At 47.8% G+C, this 23,166-nt stretch overlaps 2 protein-coding genes across 2 annotated transcripts in view; both read left to right on the top strand.

Moving 5' to 3' along the window:
- Positions 1-4,556: 4,556 nt before the first annotated feature.
- Positions 4,557-5,785, top strand: LOC138842905 (skin secretory protein xP2-like). The gene is made up of 2 exons (XM_070046811.1): positions 4,557-4,633; positions 4,747-5,785. The coding sequence occupies exons 1-2, from the start codon at positions 4,557-4,559 to the stop codon at positions 5,783-5,785; spliced, it is 1,116 nt and encodes a 371-aa protein (XP_069902912.1).
- CDYL (chromodomain Y like) overlaps positions 5,708-23,166 on the top strand; it is a 153,803-nt gene continuing 136,344 nt past the window's right edge. The window contains exon 1 of the mRNA XM_030881511.2: positions 5,708-5,954. Coding sequence (XP_030737371.2) covers positions 5,931-5,954 — 24 coding nt within the window. The 5' untranslated portion in view covers positions 5,708-5,930. The remainder of the gene's footprint in view (positions 5,955-23,166) is intronic.

Here is a 23,166-nt window from a genome sequence, read left to right as displayed (position 1 = left end):
TCTAGAATATGTGATAATTCAGAAAGGAGCCTGGTCTAAACACGTTTGTAGCATTTATGGAGAAATAATTTGTACTGCAAAAAAAAGGATCATTAAGCCATTTAAGAAAATGGTTTTAGAGCACTTTGGCAATACCATTCATATATAATTAGCAATCCAACTTTGCAGGGGTTTGTTACCCATCTCCCAATCAGTGGTTTTCAAATTTTTTGGTCTTGATCAAAATGTAAGAAATGTCTTTTACATTACGACCTAGTGTATAATAATATGCATGTGTATGTATGTGTGTGTGTATATATATGCATGTGTGTGTATGTGTGTGTATATATATGCATGTGTGTGTATATATATACATATATATATATTAAAAAATACGTGTGTATTTAATGGAAGCAGTAGTTCCACGCTAGTGGAGTGATGGAGGCACTCTGATTTTTTTCCCAAGTTCATTCCATTCTATCCATTCCACCCTGTCTCACTTAAAAAATGCTAATCAAGAGCTACTAAAATAATGTAAAGATCCACTACTGGTTTGAAATCTGTAACTCAATTAAAAAAATAAACCACCACCACAAAGAAACAAAACTCTTCTAAACCTGTGCTTCTCAAACTTCAGTGTGCATCAGAATCACCTGGTGAACTTGTTAAACAGACTGTTGGGCGCTAGTAGGTGGGTGGGGGTAGAGAATTTGTGCTCCTAATAAGTTTCAAGGTGAAGCTGTTGCTACTGGTCTGGGGGCCACAACTTAAGAACCTCTGCACTGAGCAATACTAGCGATTGAAAACAATCAAACCCCAGTACCTGTTTCCATATGCTGGTGTGGTTCAAGCTTTATTTTCAGATTCATTTATTCTTTGCTTTAGGTTTCAACCTCCACCTGCTGTGGTCCTGGGCATATTCTGGGTTCCATTGATTTCTGTGCACCTGGTGCTACCAGCCAGAATGTCTGCTCTCATCTCCTGCCCACTTGCTCTGATTGATAATCTCTTTCTCTCTAGAAAAGTCCAGAAGGTAATGAGGTTACTGGGATGGTCTCACTCGAGTGACACACATAATGACCCATTACAGTAATTCAAGGGACATTTACATCTGATGTTTTTTTCAGGAATCCACAATGAAGTAGTTACTGCCCTGGTATAAAGTCAACCGACTGTCATGGCAGTGTCTCAAGGCTATTTACTCTTTATGAATTTTGGTTATTTTTCTCCTTCCAGAAGGTGGAACAATGTATAAAGTTACAAATGAAAAATTCCATTAGTCTTGATTGTTTCTGTCAAAGGAAGGTACAACAGAGACATATTACAAGGATTCTTTGGGTAGAATCACCGTCAGCTAAAGAGAAAAAGGAGTTGCAGTTAAACACTAAATCTAGTTGAGAAAGAAAATTATCCTTAATTGTAAATTGATGAGGTTTTGCCAGTGGTGGAACCTCCCTCAGCCTAAGAGGAAATTGGTGAACTCGAATGTGAAGAAGTCTCAGAACTGCTATCACTAGGGCAAAGAGATTAAATCATCATAGTGTTTGGCCAGGAAACAGCAGTGTGGCAGCTGGATTAGGTACCTGCTTCCACACAAAAGAGAGAATAATACCTGGGACCAAGATGGATGCAGGCAGGGAGAGGTTGCCGGTTGAAATGGGGAAATTGACGATTTGGCCCGGGAAGGAAGCAGCAGCTGAAATGAATCAGAGGTTGTTGGTTGTCTTGAAAAGAAGGGGGTATTGGTATCCAATTCAAGCTTTCAGGGAAGGAAGAACTGTTTGGCTCCTAATTTGGAGAAGGGCCTAGCACCCGAATTCACCTTACGACTGGCTTTCTGTGCTTCTCTCTTTTGCTTTGTCACGCCTGAATTTTTCTTACTTTCTTTTGAGTAAGTGATTAAGATAGCAATTTCCCCAAGATTTATGAAGTGACCGCTCTATAACAAGAATGGTATTTAACTTTTCTTTGGCCTCAAGTGTGCACAAAGAAACAAACGGGTTACTTCTTGATAAAAACTGCAGTTAAATTTTAGGTTTTGGTGGAGGTAGCCAAGACAGATTACGCTTTGGGGCGCAGAACTGCTGGAGGGGATTGTTATCGGCCCTTTTCCACAGTCACCCAACCTTAAAATGCCTTTGACTCTGCGAGCAGGAGTTGCTAGATTTTCCGTTTCTTTTGTCTTTCCAGTCCCATCCCCCATCTCCTTTCAGGAGCCTTGGGATTCAAATGTAGATGAAATGCAGATTCTTGGGAACATTGAAGAAGTGATTGGTTGGGCTGTTGAGTGGGGAAAGGAAAGAACCTTTAATTTAAGATATTAGTCATTGTTCTGCCGAGACGTGGAATGGCTCTAACTCCTGATCTGAAGAGTCTTATCTTGAGTGGTACCGATTGTCGAATACCAATCGTTCAAATACATTTGGAAAAGGAGTAAACTGGTGCACGTTGGTCTCCGCCACTAACTCAGATCAGGTAAGAACCGAAGCTTAGAACGAGTATATGTGTATTTTAATCGCATGTGTCCATCATCTTGCTTCTCAACCATTTCTATAATCTTTAAGATTTGTATATTTTACTAGTACAAACTGTTGTGCTGAAAGATGTCTTCCTTGATGTGTTTAGGGGATGTGATTGCACTTTTATTCTCAAAGTACTTTCACAGCACCCACACACGTGGTCATGGTAACTACTGCAAAACTTCACTATTTCATAAAAAGTGGTATAAATTCAAAGCCATTAAACAATCTTGGACATAATTTGCTTCTGAGCACTGATAAAACGTTGTTTATATTTAAAAAGTGAGGGAAGAGAGTGGAATTTGCTTAAAAGTAAGACAAATGGAACTAACGAGGTGAAATATATACATAAGCAAAACAGCATTAAATAAACCAGTGGGTGTTTTAGGTGCAGAGGGGGGATGAGAGGAACACAGCGGACAGCTGACCTCAAGTTCTCAGTCACTAGTTGAGTACCTTAGTACAGGTCTCCTCTGCCTTGTTCTTAATTAAGATGGAAACCGACTAATCACTGGAGGAGAAGGTAGACCTGTGCTTGGGAGAATGGCTTGCCCCTGCTTTGTTACGCAGCTGACTTCTACCCCGCCGTTCCTCCTGATGGTGACAGCTAATCACAGCAGCATGGATAACCCAGGTCATCAGGATTAAAGGTCCGTGTACATTGACTTTTTGGAGTTACCTTTTTTTATGCTGTAATACCCCCTCCCTTTTTTTCCACAATGAGGGAAGTCTCCTTAGGTTAGGATTGTATATATAGCCAATGTACTAGCTCAGTGTCTGAGTAGAGCTGTGGTTGTCTTTACATCCTCCTGTTTTCCTCCCCTCCCCTTGGTAACAGTGGGGACTTTATATTTACATCCGTCTAGGGTTGTATATAGATTTCTAGGTGAGATGTGTCTGTTCGTTTTATACCGAGGATCCCTTTTTTCTTACTCATGTTGTATTGTGCTTGTGTGACTTTGAACCACCTCTTGCAAGCCTGTGAGCACTTGCAGTACTGAGCAGTCATTGCTTTGAGACTTGTAGGTTATACAAACTTCTAGTCCTTGCCTTCAAGGAGCTTACAACTTAGGCTGATGAATTTGTGTGCCAGAGAGACGAGAAGCAGATGCAGCAAATAATGTGTTAAGAAGCGCTAATGTTTGGAGGAGGGCAGAGAGAACTGGCTGGGCCATCAGAGAGGGCGCCTGGAAGGGTTGAGGAGGTGAGGACTTTATTTTGTGATTCTCTTGTCGAAGCATCTGGGAATCGGAGGTATATCGTGCGTCAGGGGCTTTGCTGTGGACACCGGAATTCCAACTCACTGAATGAAACCTTATTTTGTAGGTAGAGAGTGGTGTGGCGGGCTGGAGAGTCGAATTGGAAGACGAGATCTGGGGAAGGTCATCGCGTAGAAATGGGAGGGAAGAGTGTAGAGAACTGAGTATACCGAGGAAAGCTCCGCAGTGGAGCGCGCCTCAGTGGCTGGGGAGGGAGTGACTAATTTTGCCCTGGAAGTCAGGAGGCTTTGCTTTGGAGGTGACGTCGGAGCAGGAGTTTAGAGTAGAAAGGGGGCATTCCAGGCAGAGGGAATCGCAGGCAGAAGCGCCGGCGTGAAGACAATGGTGATTCGACTTGAAGTGACTTAAGGGCAAGCGTTGCGCTTGTTCGTGGGCCTGGAGAGGGCAGGAAGCTCAGCGGGGTGGGTGAAAAGCCTCGTGGTTACTAAACTGTGCGTACGGGGCACCATCGAATTGGGTTTTCAGAAGAAAACTGGTGGGAGGAGCCTGGTTTCTAGGGGCTCGGTTTCGAATTGGAGCCAGAGGGAGCACCAGGAACGGGGTGGCAGCGGAGGATGCTCCGGGAGACATGAGGGTTTGGCGGGGGCTTCCAGGCCTAGGGGTGGGGGACAACGTGAGACAGGGTCTCTGCAGTGCCCCGCAGAGAAGGTCCGCTCTGTGCGCAGGAAGGTTCGGAGTTGCCGGCTGTTTGGGGCGGTCGGGCCAGGCAGCCCCTTCCTCATTCCGCACGGATGGGTAAACGTCCAGTGTCCTGGCAGGTGTGCCCCGCGAACTAGCCATGCGGGCCGGCCCCATATTGCCCCTCTGCCCTGCCAAGCGAAGGAAGGGCCTGACCATCGCTGTGGCCCCGGGAGGGCCGGTCGCCTGCTTGTCCACGCCGTTCCTCCCCAAGGAGAACCACCACTGACAGCTTCGTTGCATTGGAACCCAGACCTCCCTGGAGCCCGGATTCCGGCCCCTCCTCCCAGCTGCTCTTCGGAGGAGGCGGACGCTCCGAGAGGAACAGGGAGGCCCAGCGCGGGGGAAACTGCGGGCCGAGCGGAGGCGGCCGCGCCCTCGCGCCGCCCTCGACTGCGCCGGGCTCCCGCCCCGGCTCCCACCCCCGGCCTGCCGCCGAGCTCGCGTGCCGAGCGCGCCGGGCCCCACGCGGGCGCGCGCTCCGGCTCCGGGTCTTGGCGGCGGCCGCGGGGGAGGCGGGCACGTGGTGCGGCGGGGGCTCCACCTGGCCACGCCGCCGGCCCTCCGCTGGCTGGCCGGGCCCGGACAGGCGACGCGGCGGGCGCGCGGAGGCGGGGGCTCCGCGCGCTCCGCAAGGAGGCTGCGCATCGCTGCCGTCGGGGCGGCGGGCTGCGGACGCGGGCCGGCGCGGCCCCCGCAGCCCACTGCCCAACGTCGGGCCTGCCGGTGGCTGCCCCTGTGCGCGTCGCCGTCCTCCGCCCTCCCGCCCCGGGCCCGGTCCCCACGTCGAGGCGGGCGCGCGGGCGGCGGCGCGGCGCGGCCGTACCTCCGGAGGACACTGGGGCGAGCCGGGCCCCGCCCACAGCCCCGGCCCCGCCTCCCGCGGCCCCGCCCACAGCCCAGGCTCCTCCCCTTCCTGCCGGCCGGCTCCCCGCGGCCGCCCGCCGCGCCCGGAGCGCGGCCCACCGCTCCCCTCGGCTGTCCCGCCCGCCGGCCGCCCCGCCCCCCCGCGCGGGCGGCACGAAAACCCGGAGCGCGGGAGCGCGGCTCGGCCGGGCCGGGCGGCCGCACTGGGCATGCTCAGTAGCCGGGGCAGGTTTTTCGGTCGCAAGTAGGAAGCTTTTTGCACTACACCGGAGAGGGGGAGCCGCGGAGCCAGCGCGCCGCCGTGCACCGCCGCCGCGCCCGCCCCAGCCCGGCCCGGCCCCGCGGCGGCGCGATGAGCCTGAGCCCGAGCCGGCCCGCCGGGGAGTGAGCGCGGCGCGGAGGGCGCGTTGCGCAGCTGCTCCTGCGCACAACCCGGCCGGCGGCCCGCACCGGCAGGAGTGAGCGCCGGTCCGCGCCCGACCGGCGCCGGAGCCGAGCGGAGCAGGAAGCGCAGGCCACGCAGGGACCCAACTGAAACAAAGTGTCGGCCGCCGGCTGCGCGGCGTCTCGCCGGCCCTGCCCCGCGCCCCCCGCTCCACCGCCCACCATGGCCTCCGAGGAGCTGTACGAGGTACCTCCCCTCCCCCCGGCCCGCCGCCCCGCCCGGCCCCCGCCCGACGGCCGGCCCGCCGCCCCCTCCCCCCCGGCCGCAGTTTACTGGACGGAAGCGCGTGCGCCCCGGCCCGGCGGCGGCGCCCGAGTTGCGGGGCCGGGGGTCCCGGCCGCGGGGCAGGAGCGCTGACGCGAGCGACTTGCTCGGACGGAGCCAAAGTGCCCGCGGCGAGGCGGTGGGTGCGGAGCCCGCGGCGCCGCCGGGCGGGGTCCGTGGGCGGCGCGGGGGCGCTTTCCTGGCCGTTCGGCGGAGCGCTCTGGGGAGGGTTTGCCTCCGGTTTTGGGGGGGGGCGAGAGGAAGGGTGCAACTGTCTCCCGACTCTGCTGCTGGTCTGAGCGATGCACAACATCGCACCGAGAAGGCTAAGCGTTGACCACATGCTTTAATTAGGTTAGCATTGTGGCCGGAGCCAGGAAATTTAAATTTAACGCTGATACACCGTCATTCATTTGCGCCGCAGCGGTGCGAGTGAGAAAGGGCACCCTCGGAACTCTGAGTTGTGGGCTATCGGTCCGCCAGCTTCGACTTCAAGTGGTGCGAATATCAGTTTGGGTTTTGAGGCACATTTTGTGCGCCTCGATGGAACTTCTTGACGTGTTGCGAAGTCGACTTCCTGGGAGTAGAGAAGCTTGGAAGGCTCTCTGTTCTTTTGGACAAATGGTTCTTCTGTTGCGTATAAGTATTTGTAAATAGATCTTCGTAAGAGACTAAAACTTCTGCATACTCTTGATTTACCTTTTGGATGCGTTTAGGGACCTGGGTGTTTAGGTCTTAAGGAAGCGTCTGTAAAGAGTAGAGCCCCTTGGCCCCTGTGAACCCTTAATAAGGACCAGGTGAGCCTTCTGAGGGGTCTTCTCTTGTGGATATGTTATCGCCGTTGGCACAGAATGGAGCTCTGTTGCCAACAGTCATAGCCTTCTAGCAACTTCTTGTTGCTTTTTTATAAAGCAAGTTTCTGTTGTTTTAAAAGCAAGTGTTCGCAAAAGTTCTCAGGAGGAGGCCGCCTTCTGGAGAATCAGTGGTAAGGTTGTTGGCCTGCCCTTACATTGTACGTGGTCAGTGTACCTTAGCTGGCCCTGAGAATGTTCCATTCTGTTCAACCATTTCACACATTAGCTGTGCCCTACTGTATTCAAGATACTATCTTGGGTCATTTGGGTACTAAAGGGAAAAAAAACACCCCCTGTTCTCAAGAAGCTTCCCGTCTAGGAAGGAAAGTGTTGTGTTTGGGAAAGGCCCAGAAGTAGAGGCTAAGGCACGCAGTTGGGAAAGTACATAGTGTGAGAGCATGAGGGATTTTGGTTTCTACATTAGACTACTTTTTGAGAGTTGAGGCTTGAGTATTCACTCGTCATTCATTTTTGTGATTATAAATACATAATAAGTCAACTTGTTCCATTAGTGTATGGGTGAGGGTAGCACCTTATACATAGGTTGTATCTCATGTGTAAAAAATTCTGAAGACAACACTTTTACCACCAGTGCATTATGAACTAAATTTAGTTCTTTCTCTGCTTACTGTATATCTTCAGGTTTTCCCTTCTCCCGGCAGCATCCATTTATAAGTCACATTTTGTACAAAGTTTGTGTTCATTCAGTGTGTTATTGAATGCCTACCCTATGGAGGTTCTTTCGGGAGCTAGGGAGGGATGAGGGACGGGAACGGTGCATGCCCTCAAAGAGCATCTGTTGGAAGAACTAAGTACATTGCAGAAAAATGACACACCTGCACAATTGAACTCTTGATTCTGAGTTTTAGTTTTGGAAAAAAGTGTTAGTAGAGTTGAGGTGACAGTAAATAGTGTGGTCAGTATATTTCAAGGTGAATTTTCTCACTTATCCTTTACTTGTAGGCAACACTGTGACTATATATGAGGATTGAAAGTTGATATTTGAAAGTTCTGCATAGCGATTGAGAGCCTGGATTTGGAGTCAGGAAACCTAGGTATTGAAATCCAACCCTGCCACCTTGAGCAAATTAACGTTGAAAGCTCAGTGTCCTCACCTGTAAAATTGGGATCAAAGCTAACCTCATAGAGCTGTGAAGTTTAAATGAAAAAAACATGTAAAGCATACCTGTGGTTCCCAGAGAGAACGCTTAGAAAGTGATGGTTATTATTGTGTTCTACCTGATCTAACATGCCTCCTGGAGGCCTGGTTTTGCTTCTAAAGGTACAGAATTGTACTGTTGTAATCAAGGCGGTATTACTTGTGAGGCAGAAATGATAGTAGTTGTCAGTAAGCACTGACTGGCAGCCTGTCTGGGGGGCGGGAACACTAAGGTAGGTTAGTAGCCAGGTCCTGGGGCATGAGTTGCCTGGTTTCGTCCAGTTCTGCCTAAATCGAAGGAGAAGTTTCATGTTTGGCCTCCAACTCCACAATTCCAGAGGGATATACTGGCAGAGGAGGAGGTTCAAAGTTTTGCTTTTTGAAGTAACTTGGCATGGTAAGAGCACGGGTCTGCCTCAGCCCCGTGAACTTGGGCGAGTTACCTGACTGCGAAGCCTTTGTTTTCTCACCTAAAAAGAAATGAGATCTCCAACGCTTAGCATGGTTCCTGGTATGTGGTGATAGTAAATGTTTAAGTGCTTATTGTAACTGTGCCTTGTGAATAAAAAAATAAGGGAACAGAGCCTAGAGAAGATGGGCTGGAGCATCACCCTCCCAAATTGGAAGAACTAGTGTTCGTTGAAGGACAGGATTGGTTTACCCCCTGCATCTCCAGCAGCTGGGGTCAGGGAAGACAGGTATTTTAAATTTACCCATGCTATGAACTTTCTAGTCTTCGCAAAAAGACACGCATCCTTTACATCAGGGGTCCACGAACTTTACGTAAGGGACCAAATAGTTATTAATACTTGAGACCTCCCAGGCCAGGCAGTCTGTTACCACTGCTGAGCTTTGCTTTTGTCGCCCAGAAGCAGCCATCGGCCATGCCCTAGAGGAGCGAGCGCCATGCTCCAGTAGAACTGTTTATGGACGGTGAAATTCAAATTCCATGTCATTTTTACATGTGATAAAATAGTCTTCCTCTTTTAAAAAAAATCACTTAAAAATGTGAAAAACGTCTTAGCCCATGGATTCCACAAAAGCAGGCAGTGGGCTGGATTTGTCCTCCAGGTCTTCGTTTGCTAGCCTCTGCTTTAGATGACCAGCTGTTCTGGACCTGAGTTTTCTCCTGGGGTTTTGGGCGCATGGCGGTGGGACGTGCAGTAGTTAAAGGCCTTCTAGCTCCAATCCTAGCTCTAGACTTAGAGCCAGACGTTGTGGATTGCACTCTTCCCCTTCTATGTTGGGAAGGGAAGAGCTGAAAGTCTTAAGTAACTGTCTCTTCTGAACTCCCTCATCTGTACAATGGGAATGATAATCACTGCTTCAAAGAATTGTGAAGCCTGAATGACATTAGCATGTCAAAGCAGTTTAGAGTTGATAAAACGCTATAGCCAGGTGTTAAGTGGTTACGTTTACCCTATGAAACATCTTTATTTTCCATTCTTAAAGGAAAAGAAAAAACCACACCGCGCTCAAACCCTGAAACCAAACCTTTTTTCCTTTGATTATATTGATTATATCACCGAAGGAGAGAAAAGATCAAAAGGATCTTAATTTATCTAGTGGCCAAATAACCACCAGAAGAGTGAGTCCATGTGCTTTGAGAAAGGAATCTAATAACAATGAAAGCAGCGTTCTTGTTTATCTTAATCATTCCTTTTTCTCAGCGGGGGTGGGTTTTTTTCCCCCTGAGAACTACTGTAGTCGCTTAATTTAAAATTCAGGAAGATCCCAGTGCTCTCGTCTTGGCCTTCTGAGAAAATATTTATCCAACACATGCATGTTTCAGGCAATCAAAAATGGAAGTGAGCTTTTAAGAATGAAATGATACCTGGCTCATAAAACGTGTCTTCAAGTTGATTGGTTTGGAAGGATAATCAGGATTTGGGGGAAAGTTAAGTCTTTTGAATCTTTCTCCTTTACTTTGGGACGAGATTGCACCTCTCCCGCGCACCGCAGGAATTTTAGTTGTAAGTCAGATCCGCACATGTGGTCCAGATGCTGGTCACGAAGATGAGGAGACCCCGTGACTGTTGGGTCAAGACGGACCAGCATCTGCCGTGTGTGGTTAGCTGGCTCTTGAGGTTGAGATCCCCCCAAATAAGAAAGCAGAAAGCGTTATTTGACTGCTGGGATTGATTGTGTGGTAATAGTCACGTGTGTGTGTGTGTGTGTGTGTGTGTGGAACATTAACACACTCTCTTAAATGTGAATTGTGGAGAATACTCCTGCCTGAGCAGGAGTGTGGAGACATCACCTGTGCTTTTCCTTTGAATTTGCTTCCAGGTCCTGTGTACTCGAATAAGTTTTTCTCTTCTTGCTGTGATACCTAAGAATCATTTAATCTTTTTCTCGTGCTCTATAATGATTTTAACTATTGAATGTATTTTCATGGTGTATTGGAAATACTTCATTCAGTTCTGAGTATTTGAGCTGCACAGAGCCGGTCTAAGTCGAGTTTCTGCGAATAAGGAGTCATCGTTTGTATATTGTGTGTATCTGTAGGCACGTAGCATCATTGCGGGTTCTGTTAAGATAGAATACATGCAGATTCTGGGGCCCAGACCACGAGCTTGTAGTTTTCAGTGTTTGGTTGGAGACAGGGATCTCCGCTTCAGAAAGCTTCTTTCTGGAATGTGGGTGGAGTTAGGAGGCTCTGGATTGCACTGGTCTGTTTGCGACAACACTGAGGGGGTCGGGATGTGCCTTTGAAGAAGTTGAGCTCCAGGTGGACCAGACAAGTCCTTTGCGGCCCCGTTGACCGTTGCCGGTGTTTAACTGAGTCATTCCAGGAAGGGAGCATTAAAAACACCCGGTAGTTAGGTATAAGGGCTGTTTCTGGAATGTCTGTTTGCTGTCTTCATCGTATGGCGTATTTGTCCACCAGATTGTAAGATTGGCGCGTACAGTTTTTAAAACTAGGACCTTTTTTCTACAGTTCACATTTTCAATGGTTGCATAATTGTTGAATTATTCAATACATTTTAATGAAAGAGTGAATTAAATGAATGACTTACTTCCGGTTTCCCCTCCCCCAAACATGACGCCCAACACTTAGTCCTTGATCCACATATGTGGTTTTAATGCGAGGATGGGGGAACTTCCAACTGTACTGTTTCCCACACCAACTTAATTCTCTCCAGCTTTTTAAGCTGGTCAAGGCCTGGGAGGCCCGTGTTCTCTGGGGAGTCTGGGAAAAGTCTTTTGCTTTGGTGTGAAAATTTGTTCAAGTAATAAGAGTGTTTTTTTGGGGGGGAGAGGACCAGCAGCTTTCCTCTGTTTCTCAGGGGGAATCTATGACCCCCCCCAAAGTATTAAACTTGTTCTTGAGACCTTTGAGCTAAGACTTGGGTTTCACCACCCTTCATTGATGACTTTGACATTGTTTTTGCCGAACTCAGTTCTGCTTCAGCCAGAGCCTACGGTGAAACTGTGTTCAGACCTCGCCGATCGGGTTTGGAAGATGCTAATTGTAGTCTTTTAAGTGGCTGCTCTTGAGATTTTACATACATAAAGCCTGAAGTTAATACTTTAGCTCCGCTTCTGACAGTGCAAGGATTTGAGATACTTTGAACCTGATCCACCCCTGAATTTACATGCTGTTATTTTCCAGTGTTAATCATCATCCGTGCAAAACCCTCGCGAAGTAGAGCGTTGTTGTTGCATACGGACAGTGTTTCTTTAGCTTTGCCTGTGTCTTTACCAGTTTCTTTGATCATCAGTCTTCTATCTCAGAACTTCCTTCTGGGATTCTTTTTTTTTTCCTTAAGTATATCCTTTAGAGATTTCTTTAGGGAGGGGTTGTTGGGGGAAAGGTCTCTAGTTTTTTGATTACCTGGAAATGCCTTTCTTTTGCCCTCATTTTTGAAAAATAGACTTGATTCCAAATAAAAGTAGTTACTTGGTTATTTCTGTTCGGCATTTTGAAGCTATCGCTCCGTTGTCCTCTGGCTTCCCCGTTATTCTTGGGGACGCTGTCCCTGTGGAGGTCTGTCTTCTGTCTCTGGTGGCCTTGGGATCCTCTCTTTGACTTTGGTGTCCTCTAGTCCTGTTACAGTGTATCTCTGTGTGGCTTTCTTTTTATTAATAATCTTGGTATATGTTGTGCTTCTCTTGTGGGTTTGTGCCTTGCCAGTCGTAAAGGACTGCTGGCCATCTTACCACCATCAGATCCCGCTGTGCTTCTGCGCTCTCCCTCGGGAATTCCAAGGAGGCGCTTATTCCGTCTCCTCCTCCTCGCCCTCTTGTTGCCCTTTCCTTGTTTCTGTTTTGTTTGCGTTCTGGGTATTTCCTTGGATCTCACTTCTAGTTCGCTAACGAGCTGTGTCTAATCCACTCTTTAATTCATCCATTGAGTTCTTAATTTCAACAATTGTATTTTTTTACTTCTAAGTATTCTGGGTACCCCTGCCCCCAGCCTGTTAGTCTGTGGCTTGCTTTCTTCATCTTTGATGTTTGTCTGTTTTTATGATCGTCTCATTCATTATGGTTGGATTGGAGGAGTTACTGGGACATTTGTGTATTTTCCTTGCTTCCTGCAAGCCCGACGATGTGCTAAGAATTACATTTTACTGAAGATCTGTTATTTTGCAGTGACAGTGCCCTTTGGAACCTTGTTTGCTTTTTTCTTGCCAGAATCTGAAGAAACGTATTGAATTGGAATTTGTGGTATCGTGACTAGGGATCAAGGGCTTGAGCCGACGCTTGAGATTTACCTAAAGATACTGAGAGTGTAAACTAGATGTCAAGGGAACTGTTGATGAAAATGGATATAATAGTTAAAACAAATGCTTCTGAAGCAGAATGTTCCACATCTTCGTTCTGCCCGCCCTGATATATAGGCATATCTTGTCTAACTTCCCTTTGCCTGAGGTTGGCCTTTGCCTTTGCCTGAGGTTGGCCTGTTGGTCTGGGCTAGTGAAGCCATAGTTGTTGGCCTAGCTTGGTCCACACCTACACACCCCATCCCTCCTCTGTCCCTTTGTGTTGCCGTTTTTTCAGTACATGGTGGTTTCCCCAGCTTGCCAGCCTCAGTGTCGGTCCTCATTCAGGACCTCATCAGAGTTCACTGTTAGCAGGAATCCTCCCCTTCAAACTCCATGTGACTAATTTCCTCTTTGTTTTGCATTATAATAATTTGTACTTCTTTATTACTTTTTCTAGGTATTAAATAATATGACATATATTTTCTCCTGGAAAGGTTGGCTACCTATTTTTTGGTTGGTTGTAAGTGCCTAATCTGAGGACGTGAATGTGGTGAGCAGTCAGTAATTGCTGACTTTCAGCTGAAATACAAATATTATAGTGACTGGAGTTGCATTATTTGAAATTATACCATATATGTGAGAATTGTGCATTTAGGTATCTTGTTTGAAAAGCCATATGGTGTTTTGGAGGAAAGTTATTTCTAAACTTGATACAAATAATTTGGAGGAAAATTGTGTTCCTGGAAAGAGTATTTGAACTGTTGGCCGCAGCATTTTTTACGTTTACCCGCTGGTGAAAAGTGGGGTGGGGGGGATGTCTAACAATAGTGTTCTCTAGTTGGAGAAGTCAGCTCAGTATACTTAGGAAATGTCTTTACTCTTTGTCTCTCTCCATTTATAACAGTCTCTGCCATGGGACATCCTCAGGAGGTTGGTAGTTTCCAGTGTCTGTTGGATGAAGCCCCCCAGTGTTGGTTGCAGGTCATGAATGTCTCTGGTTACAATGTTAACATTTTTCATCAGTAGGTTACTGTTTAGGATTTCAGCGCATCCCAGAGTTGCAGGCAGAAGCATGTCTTATCTTAGCATGTAACTGATCTGGAAGCTTCAGCTGTTCAGAATATGTGAGAACCAAGACAGAAAAAGTCCTCTTGGCTGTAAAAAGTTGTCACACCCCATACGCACTGAACACTCTGGGTCTCTCTTGGAGACCGTTTGCCTGTATTTTCGGCATGACGTGCTTGGAGTATACGGCTTCCTTACTTAGCTTGTTAGAAGCAGATATCTGGTAAGGGAAAGGGAGCCGCCGCAGGGAGGTGAGCTGACATTAGTAAGTTTGCTTGTGAGATGAGCTGAGCTGGGAAGCTGGGGACGGCACCTCCAGGTCATGGAGAATGGGGGCTCCTGAGCCCCCTCAGGCTTGTGAAGGGCAGGGCATGTTCACAAAGTGGAAACCAGTATGTTGAGAAGAGCTATCAAAAATGATTTGTAAAAAGTTTTAGGATGTAAGTGGCAAAGCTCAGTTTAATTTTATGGTTTTCCAGAGTTTCCAGAGGAGAGAGAGCAAGTGTACTTGTAGTGGGATGGAGGGGGGAGTGGGGCGGTTACAGCCTGGGCTGTTTCTGAATCCTCCTGGTACCCTAAAACCTCTGTGGAGCTAACCGTGTACTGCAGAGAATGATCTTTGGTTTGACACGCAGTGTTTTAAGAGTGACTACCAGTTAACACTTCTCCGTGAATCTTTGGGTCAGGTTGATGCTTCAGGAAGTTGGTGTCTTCGTACAATTCTTCATCCACTGCTGGGTATGTCCCCCTCCCCCTGCCGGGTTAAGAGCAGGGACTTGCCCTGTCATCTTCCATGATGACGCCGGGTAAAGGAAGGATTAGGTGATTTGCCGAAATGTAAATGAGAATATTTGAATTGTGTTATGGATGAAAAATTTTGAAAAACCTTGTTTCAGTCGTTGTTTTTACCATTGAAGTTGAAAGAGATTTATTTTCTAGCTGAAGGCATCTCACTGCTGGGAGTTGAAGAGAAGGTGCAGGAGCTGTTTTTATCCCGGGTCTGCCGCCTGCTTCTCTGCTTAGCAGAGCGGTGGTACTGGTCCTTGGTCGGTCATGGGAACACGTGGAGGGGCCTGTCTGCTTCCCGCTCCTCCTGACCCACGGGCTGGGCCAGAGCCCCTAGAAAACGTCCTGTCTTCCGGGCATCTCCATCCTTCATTCCTCTCTCCCTCCCGGATTTCCTGTCCCCTCATCCAGCTTGGTCCCTCCAACTTGATTTCTGTCCTCCGCCAGGTGCCCTTTGAGCCGAGGCTTCTTCCTTCATCCCATTTGGTCTCTGGACGCGGCTTCTCTGCTGGCTTGTTGCTCTGGTGCTCAAAGCTCTGGGAAGGAGCGTCCGGCTGCCCCGTTGGCTCACCTTGCCTTTCATCTGTACGTTTCAGAGGGAACTCCCCGGGCTGCCTGACACCTCCGACACCTGCGGTGGCGCTCAGCCTGCTCTCCAGCTCTCAGCCAGCGTAATGGGCCCCTGGCTTTGTCCTCTGACTTCCCTCCCTCGTGCAGGTGTGCTTTTGAACTCAGAGCACCAGGTAAAGGGCTATTTTGTGATCATTTTTAAGGAAGGAGAGGCGTGTGTGTAGTGGCAGGGGTGCTACCTAGAACAGGACGTGTATCGCCTCTTCCAGAAGAAGTCTCCAGAATTATTTTACGTGCCACCATTTGGCACCACTGGCTTCAGCTCATAAATGAGCTTTCTGAGAACGTTTTTATTAAATTGACAGGCACAGATTGAAAAGTGTATTCCCAGGGGAAACAGTACCTCCTGAGTAGGTCCAGGTTGGCTCCGATTACACATGATGAGGCTGCGATGATTTTGTAGGAAGAGCGAAAGATGGTGGAAATGCGATCTTGTCACTGCGCGTGCGCATGTGTGTGGGTGTGCGCGTGCGTTCACCTTGGTGGGAGGTTCCGCTAACCCAGGAACCGGCTCAAGGTCGACAGGAGAGAGGCTGTGGTGGTGAGAGGGCAGCTTCACAGCAGCGCCCCCCGAGCTCTGTCCAGAGGATGACCTGGGAGAGAAAAAGGCCGGAACCACCCGTGGCTGGGTGGGGTGCGGGAAGGGCTGTTCCCAAGTACAAGTGTCGCGGGCCCGATCCCACAGAAAGGAAAGCTAAGCCCTCGAGCCCTTTGCTTGGCTGATTTCTGCTGCAGTAGAGGGTCGTGTCTTGGAGTTCAGTTAACTTTTTAAGAAGCTTTCTCTAGAGTGGAGCTCCCCTCGGGGAAGCGTGCCCCCTGAGTGCTGGAGGAGGGACCCTGGGGAGAGTCAGGATGCTCCTGTGGCCCCGCAGGCAGCTGAGAGCTCTTGCTGCCACCTGACTCGCATCTCATTCCCCAGCCGGGGGACGGGGTTGGGAACAAAACCGAGGTGGAAATTCCCGTCCCTTCAGTGTTTGCGCCACTTCCACCTCTCTGCAGTGTGACCGTGTTTCTCTGGGATCCTGCCATCCTACCGGGCGCCGCTCCCACGCCCACCTGTGAGGACCGCTCTCGGGGAGGAGGGATCTGGCTGTGCCCTCCACCCTCCTGGAGGAGCTGCCCCGTGCCGGGCGCCATCGCCGGGCCACGTGAGGTCAGCTAGAGCCCTGGGTGCTCTCTGAAGCCATGTGGAGGCCCAGCGGAAGTGAAGGCTGCTTTCCCTTTTGCTGCAGGAATAGTGAGGCATCACCCCTTGTCGGAAGCTCCTTTGGTTTTCAGTTAGGCTTCTAGCCTTAGTAGCATCCCGGGTCGGGGAAGATGCCGGGGGCCACACCTCCCCGCAGGCTTTCTTGCTGGCCCAGCTCTGTGACCTGGCCGGCCTCGGGCACCTCTGAATCCCCGGGGCACGAACTCCAGAGATTCAAACTAAAGCACCTGCTGCCTATGGAGAAAGGGTCTTGAGAGCCGCGTGCAGGGGCTTGTCGGTCTCTGAGGAGATGTGTGTATCACAGGCTTCCGGCCCCTAAGATGGTTGTAGGGTTAATGATCGAAAAGTTTTGTTTGTTTTCTCTATCTGTCTCGCATTTTCGTTCCTCTCTAACTCTGGGCTGAGGAAGTGAGATTCTGTTGCTGTCTTTTCCACCTCGCGCTCCTCTGCTGCTCGTCTCATCCCACCCCCACCGCCTGTTTGATGCCCTCCGTCATATGATATGGAATTGAACTATTCTCAAAAGTTTAATGAAAAAAACCAAGCAAACAGTAGAATCCTTCTGTCTTTCCAAAACAAATCAACTTTCTGTCTATAAACTAAGCTACTCTTGTATTCGTCCTCCCTCCCCTTTCCCTGTAGCTCGTTTGTCTTTGGTAGAAAATGGATTTCTCACCCCTGCTGAACTTCATCATCAGTTTAGGACGGACACATCGTCCAGTCGGGTGTTTGCTTGTATATTATATGTAAGACGTTAGTAGTGATACAAAAGAGCAACAAACATGTAGGAAGATTTACTCTCCTCCTGTTTTCGATTTCTGTTAGCATATATGTTAGCAAGAGTTACTGAGGAGCTATTTAGTAAACGTCCTCAAGTGATTTATGAGTCTGTTAAACATGGCGTTAGAAAAATTTCCTGCAGCAAGTTTGTGACCATACCTTTTAAACATGAAGGTTGCTTAAACCTTAAAAACACCTTTTTAAGTTTTGGGGAGCAATGAGTAATGATGTGACAATAGTGTATTTTGAGTATATGTAGGTGACCTTTCACATGCTTTATAAAGCGTTCTCAGAGTCCAGGAGGCATTACCTCGGTGGGTTAGGGTTAATGCTCAGGGGTTCAAGATGCTCTTCTAAAAGACGCACACTAACACCTTAACCAGAGGAAAAGAAAAAACACCCCCCTGATTGTTCTTGCTAGAGTTAGAAGGGTTTCTTAAGCTCTTCGTAGTGTAAGTTAACAGATGATGGTAGTTCAGTTACAGAAACAAGCAGGATCCTCATCTGCCTTTTCTTCCATGGTCTCCATCCTTGGGATCACTAAGCAGACATAGAGAAGATGTGACTAAAACAGTGACATTTTCTCCTGTAGCTTGTGGGAGCTCACAGTAATTCCCTGTAATTTTCAGGTAGCCAGTAGGTTTCCTGTGCACAGCAGCCTAGAAATCTTTTGTATGAACCTAAAAATGAGTGACTAATTACAGGGTAGAAAATGAATCAGCTTCGTCTGAGATCAGGCAAGTTCGCAAGGAACCGTGAACTTAATGCGCCACACAGATAACACTTTTTGACTGTCACCAAAGGCTTTAGGTTACACAGGTGGCTATAATGAAGCACAAAACATTGATGAAAAGAGAAGAAAGATCAGAGATTCCATTTGTCAAAATTTCATCCAAAAGAGATTTGGAAAGTTTCCACAAAGATGATGAATATAAATGATGATTTGACATTTACTATGATTTTTTTTCTTTAAGAAATAGAACAAACTAAAACATGTTTGGGAGCTTCCCTGGTGGCGCAGTGGTTAAGCATCCGCCTGCCAATGCAGGGGACACGGGTTCGAGCCCTGGTCTGGGAAGATCCCACATGCCATGGAGCAACTAAGCCCGTGAGCCACAACTCCTGAGCCCGTGTGCCACAACTACTGAAGCCCGCACGCCTACAGCCTGTGCTTCGCAACAAGAGAAGCCACCGCAACGAGAAGCCCGCCCACCGCAACGAGAAGCCCGCGCACCGCAACGAAGAGTAGCCCCGCGCTCGCTGCAACTAGAGACAGCCAGCGCGCAGCAACGAAGACCCCACACAGCCAAAAATAAATAAAAACCAAAAATAAAACCAAAAAAAACATGTTTGGAGAATATATTAAAGGGAAAGACGTGTCCAGTACAAACATTAAAAGTCTGACTTGCAGTAGCCAGCATTACCATTCTAAAGAACCAAGGAAGCGTCAGTGTCAAAGAAACCAGCCTGTTGTTGTTGTCACCAGTAGCATCGTTCATCATATAACTGATTTCTCAGGGTCGAGTAGATTTAGCAAGTAGAAAGTAGGAAGTTTGAGAATCAGTGAGATGCAGAGGGAGCAAACCCGAGGCCTGTTGATGGGCTCTTTATCAGGACACTTCGTTTTGTTTGTGGGAAACCATATTTGATGTACAACCGTATCATCAACTCACTAGACTGTATAGTTTTGAATTACCCTGGTTCATTCCCAAATTCATTTTTGTGAATTTTTGGCACCATGGGGGATATTCAGAAAAAGACTGTGCGCGCAATCCTGAGAGAGGAGAAAGTTCTGAGAATGTTTTGTTTTCAGCAGCCTCTTTGAAGTAAAGAGTTCAGCCTTTTAATGTCACTCCTTGAACCAGCTGACATCCGCTTGGCAGGCAAGTGCTTTGAATTTCATGGTCTCATCACCTTACTCGCGTTTTGTATGTAAAGGCCCTATATGCATGTTTATCGAGGAAAGAAAATGGAAGTCAGAAAAGAACAAGAAGTCATCCACTGCTCTAGCACCCAGATTAGCCACCACAAGCCAAGGCCCATCATTCGGGACAGCTTTGTGCATAAATAATGGTAGAAGAGTGGATTATACAGCTCACAGTTATTTCATAAAAATAGAATTATATCCATGCTGTTTCACAGAAGACACATAGAAGTTAGCACTGAAGGAATTGTGGAGTGTCCTATAAAAACCTTTTTTATTTATTGGTCCATTTTTCTTTTGCTTTTTTTCTTGATTTTTGGAGTTCTTTGTAATCGATGCTAGTCTTTGTTATTCATCTTGCAAATGTTTTCTCATCTGTGTGGTGTCCTCATTCTTCATTAAAGATTTTAAAATCTGTAACACAATTACATATTTCACCCACCAAATTAATGAAAATTTACCTTTTAGTGCAGTCTTTTTTTTTTTTTTTTTTTTTGGTACGCGGGCCTCTCACTGCTGTGGCCTCTCCCGCTGCGGAGCACAGGCTCCGGACGTGCAGGCTCAGCGGCCATGGCTCACGGGCCCAGCCGCTCCGCGGCATGTGGGATCTTCCCAAACCGGGGCACGAACCCGTGTCCCCTGCATCGGCAGGCGGACTCTCAACCACTGCGCCACCAGGGAAGCCCTAGTGCAGTCTTATTTTCCTCATTTTGTTTCTCGTTGAGGAAGTCCTTCCTACACCAAGATCATTATCTTCTATCTTTTCATCCAAAAGTTTTGCTTCTAATGGTAGCAAAAACCTGCTGTTTGTTTTTCTGGTATGAAGTTGGGATCTGACTTGTTTTTCCACTGGATAATCTGCCGTCACCATTTATTAAACTAGTCGCCCTCTCCCCTTCCCGTTTGCCCCTCTGCCATACGTGAAGTTTTCGTTTACGCGTGTGGGTCAGTTTCTTCTTCTCACCTGGTGTTTGTCTGTTTGTCTTTTCTTGGTCACGCAGCACACACTGTTGTCATCAGTATGGCTTTGTAATAAGTGCCCTGCCAGGTATCTCGATCTTGTTCTCTTTTTCTGAAAGATGGCTCAGCTGTTCTTGGGGGTGCGTTCTTCTGCTTCCACATTGGGCTTGGGTTGATGCTATATTGCATTCATGGGTTACTCTGGGGCACTGGAGATGCAGCAGTGGAGCTGACAGATAAAAGTCCTGCCCAAGGAGCTTAGATTCTAGCGGTGGCAGCAGGCTAAGTGGGATACAGCTAGTGGCTTGGGGTGTGGGTTAGTTTTATATAAATTGTCAGAGAAAGCCTCATTGATAAGGTGACATTTGGGACTTGAAAGCAAAGGAATGCCCCCAGAGGTTGGCATGTTCTTAGCGAGTTTGGGCAGCAGCAAGGAGGCTGGTGCATCTGGAAACAGAGAGGGATGGTACCTGAGGTCAGGGTGGTAGTGGGATCTAGGCAGGCCCTTTGTAGATGTGCTGAATACTCTGAGTTGTATTTTTACTGAGATGGAAAGCCATTGGAGGAGTGACATAATCAAATTAAAATTTTTAAAGGGTTGTGCTGGATGCTATATGGAGAACAAACCGTGGCAGGACGAGGAAGGAAGCTGGGAGATTGGTCAGGAGGCTGGCAGAATGACTCGGGCGAAAGGTGTTGGTGTTTGAAACCCCGGGCGGCGGGATGATGGAGCAGTGAGGAGTGACTGCACTTGGGGTCTGTTTTGAAGGTGGGGCTGGGCAGGATTTACGTGTAGATTGGATATTGGAGGTGACGGAAGGAGAAGAAATGGAAAGAACGTGGGGTTTTCAGGCTCGAGTCACTAGAAGAATGGGATTGGCCAATTATTCAGACAGGTGTAGCTGCTTAGGGCTCAGCTTTGGTTTTTATCGCGGGGGAGGGCTGGGGGGGTGGATAAGTAGGAGTTGGGCTTTAGACGTGTTAAGTTCGAGATGCCTTTTAGACATCAGGTGGCGGTGTGGTCAGGCAGGGTCTAAAAGTTCAGAGTTTAGGGCATATGCTTCGGCAGGAGATGTCTGTATGTGCATGGTTTCTAAAGCCGGGGAAGGAGGGAGTCATCCAGGGACTGAGTGTAGGTAGAGAAGAGATGTGAAGGTTAGATCGTGGGGACGTTCTTATATAGAACCTGAGATGAAGATGCAGTAAAAGAAGAGGCGTGGCCAGGAAAATAGCAAGGGAGAGTGGTGCGCTGGAAGCAGGTGAAGAACATTTCAAGGGGGGAACGACTCAGTGTTCGGTGCTGTCGTGGGGACCTAGAATTGACCACTAGATATGGCAGCAGCTGCTTGGGGGCGTCCAGGGGCTCCACCGGACGTGGGCTCGTGAGAGCATGGGAAAAGAGGAATTGGGGGTGATGACTGTAGGCAGTTCCCAGGACCGGTTTTTTCGAAAAGGGAACCAGGAGGGCGAGGTAGGCTCTAAAGTTTGTTTGCTTTAAGATAGGGGAAATTATAGTATGTTGTGTGACGCTGGGAGAAAGCTAATAGGAAGGGGAAATTAATGAATCAGGAGAGAGAGGGAGGCCGGGCAGGAGCTCGAATGGGATCCTCTCCCCCTCTCCCCACCTTTTGGTTCTTCGGTATGTTTTGCTACGCACTTTTTTAAAGTTTTTCAGTCTTTCTTAGATTTATTCCTAGAAACTATAGTTTCTTGTTGCTCTTGTTAGAGAGATCTCTTTAAAGTTATATTTTCTAACTAGTTAATACTTGTGCACAGGAAGGCTGTTTATGCTTCATGTCTATATCTAACAACCTTGTCAAACTATCTTGGTTGAAAATTCATAGATTCTTTTGGGTTTATATGTAGATAACTATATCTTGTGCAAATAGGGGAGATTCTATTTTTCTTCCTCTTCAAATTCGTACCTGTTACTTTATCACTTTGGCTGGGACCATTTGGTACGATGTTGAATATCAGTTACTAACAACAAGGATTTTTTTAAAAAATTTATTTATTTTATCTATTTTTTGGCTGCGTTAGGTCTTCGTTGCTGTGCGCGGGTTTTCCGTAGTTGTGGCGAGCGAGGGCTCCTCTTCGTTGTGGTGGCTTCTCTTGTTGTGGAGCACGGACTATAGGCGCGCAGGCTTCAGTAGTTGTGGCACACGGGCTCAGTAGTTGTGGCTCGTGGGCTCCAGAGCGCAGGCTCAGTAGTTGTGGCACACGGGCTTAGCTGCTCCGCGGCATGTGGGATCTTCGCGGACCAGGGCTCGAACCCATGTCTCCTGCATTGGCAGGCGGGTTCTTAACCACTGCGCCACCAGGGAAGCCCCCAGGCATTCTTATTTTATTTTTAATTCTGAAAGTTCTATAAAATTTTATTATTAAGTAAAAGTTGTAGATAGTTGCTAAAGTACCTTTGTTTAAAAAATATTTATTTTTGGCTGTGCCACGCCTTAGTTGCAGCATGTGGGACCTAGTTCCCTGACCAGGGATCGAACCTGGGCCCCTGCATTGGGAGCGCAGAGTCTTACCCACTGGACCACCAGGGAAGTCCTGCTAAGATACTGTTTTAAAGTTAAAGTTCTGTTATTTCTGGTTAAAGTTCTCTTATTTCTAGCATGTGAGGAGTTCTTAATCCTGAACGGTTAACGAATTGTATGGGATGTGCTTTCTGCATTCATTAGAGATTGTCATTTGACCCCCTCTTTCCTTTTAATATTTTAATGTAGTATATTAATATATCATCTGATGTTAAGCCATCCTTGCATTTCTGGGATAAACCCTACTTAGTCACAGTGTGTTATTACGTACATTGTTAAATTCTTTTCATAATCAGGCTTATAATAGTCACTTGAAAAGGTAACCAACTTAATATTTTTTCCTACTCTGGAACAGTTGCAGAATCCCTGGATTTTCTGTGTTTTGATTTTCTGTTTTTGAAGATTTTGTTTCACCTGCCTATAAAATCTTCTGGACTTCTGTTTCCTTTTAAGATAGGAGAGGAGCTATTTGATTACTCATTAGAGAATTACCTTGTGTTTCTTTATCGGTGTTTTCTAT

This window comes from Globicephala melas, chromosome 11 (assembly GCF_963455315.2).
Source record: "Globicephala melas chromosome 11, mGloMel1.2, whole genome shotgun sequence".
NCBI lineage: Eukaryota > Metazoa > Chordata > Mammalia > Artiodactyla > Delphinidae > Globicephala > Globicephala melas.
Note: the sequence above shows the minus strand (reverse complement) of the source record. Positions and strands in the feature narration are given on the sequence as shown.

What these genes read in the sequence shown, in the direction of transcription:
- LOC138842905 (XM_070046811.1), top strand. Translation starts at nt 4,557, where the DNA reads ATGCGGGCCGGCCCCATATTGCCCCTCTGCCCTGCCAAGCGAAGGAAG. An exon ending in ATCGCTGTGGCCCCGGGAGG is followed by an intron (nt 4,634 to 4,746) that starts GCCGGTCGCCTG and finishes CCCTCCTCCCAG; the next exon opens with CTGCTCTTCGGAGGAGGCGG.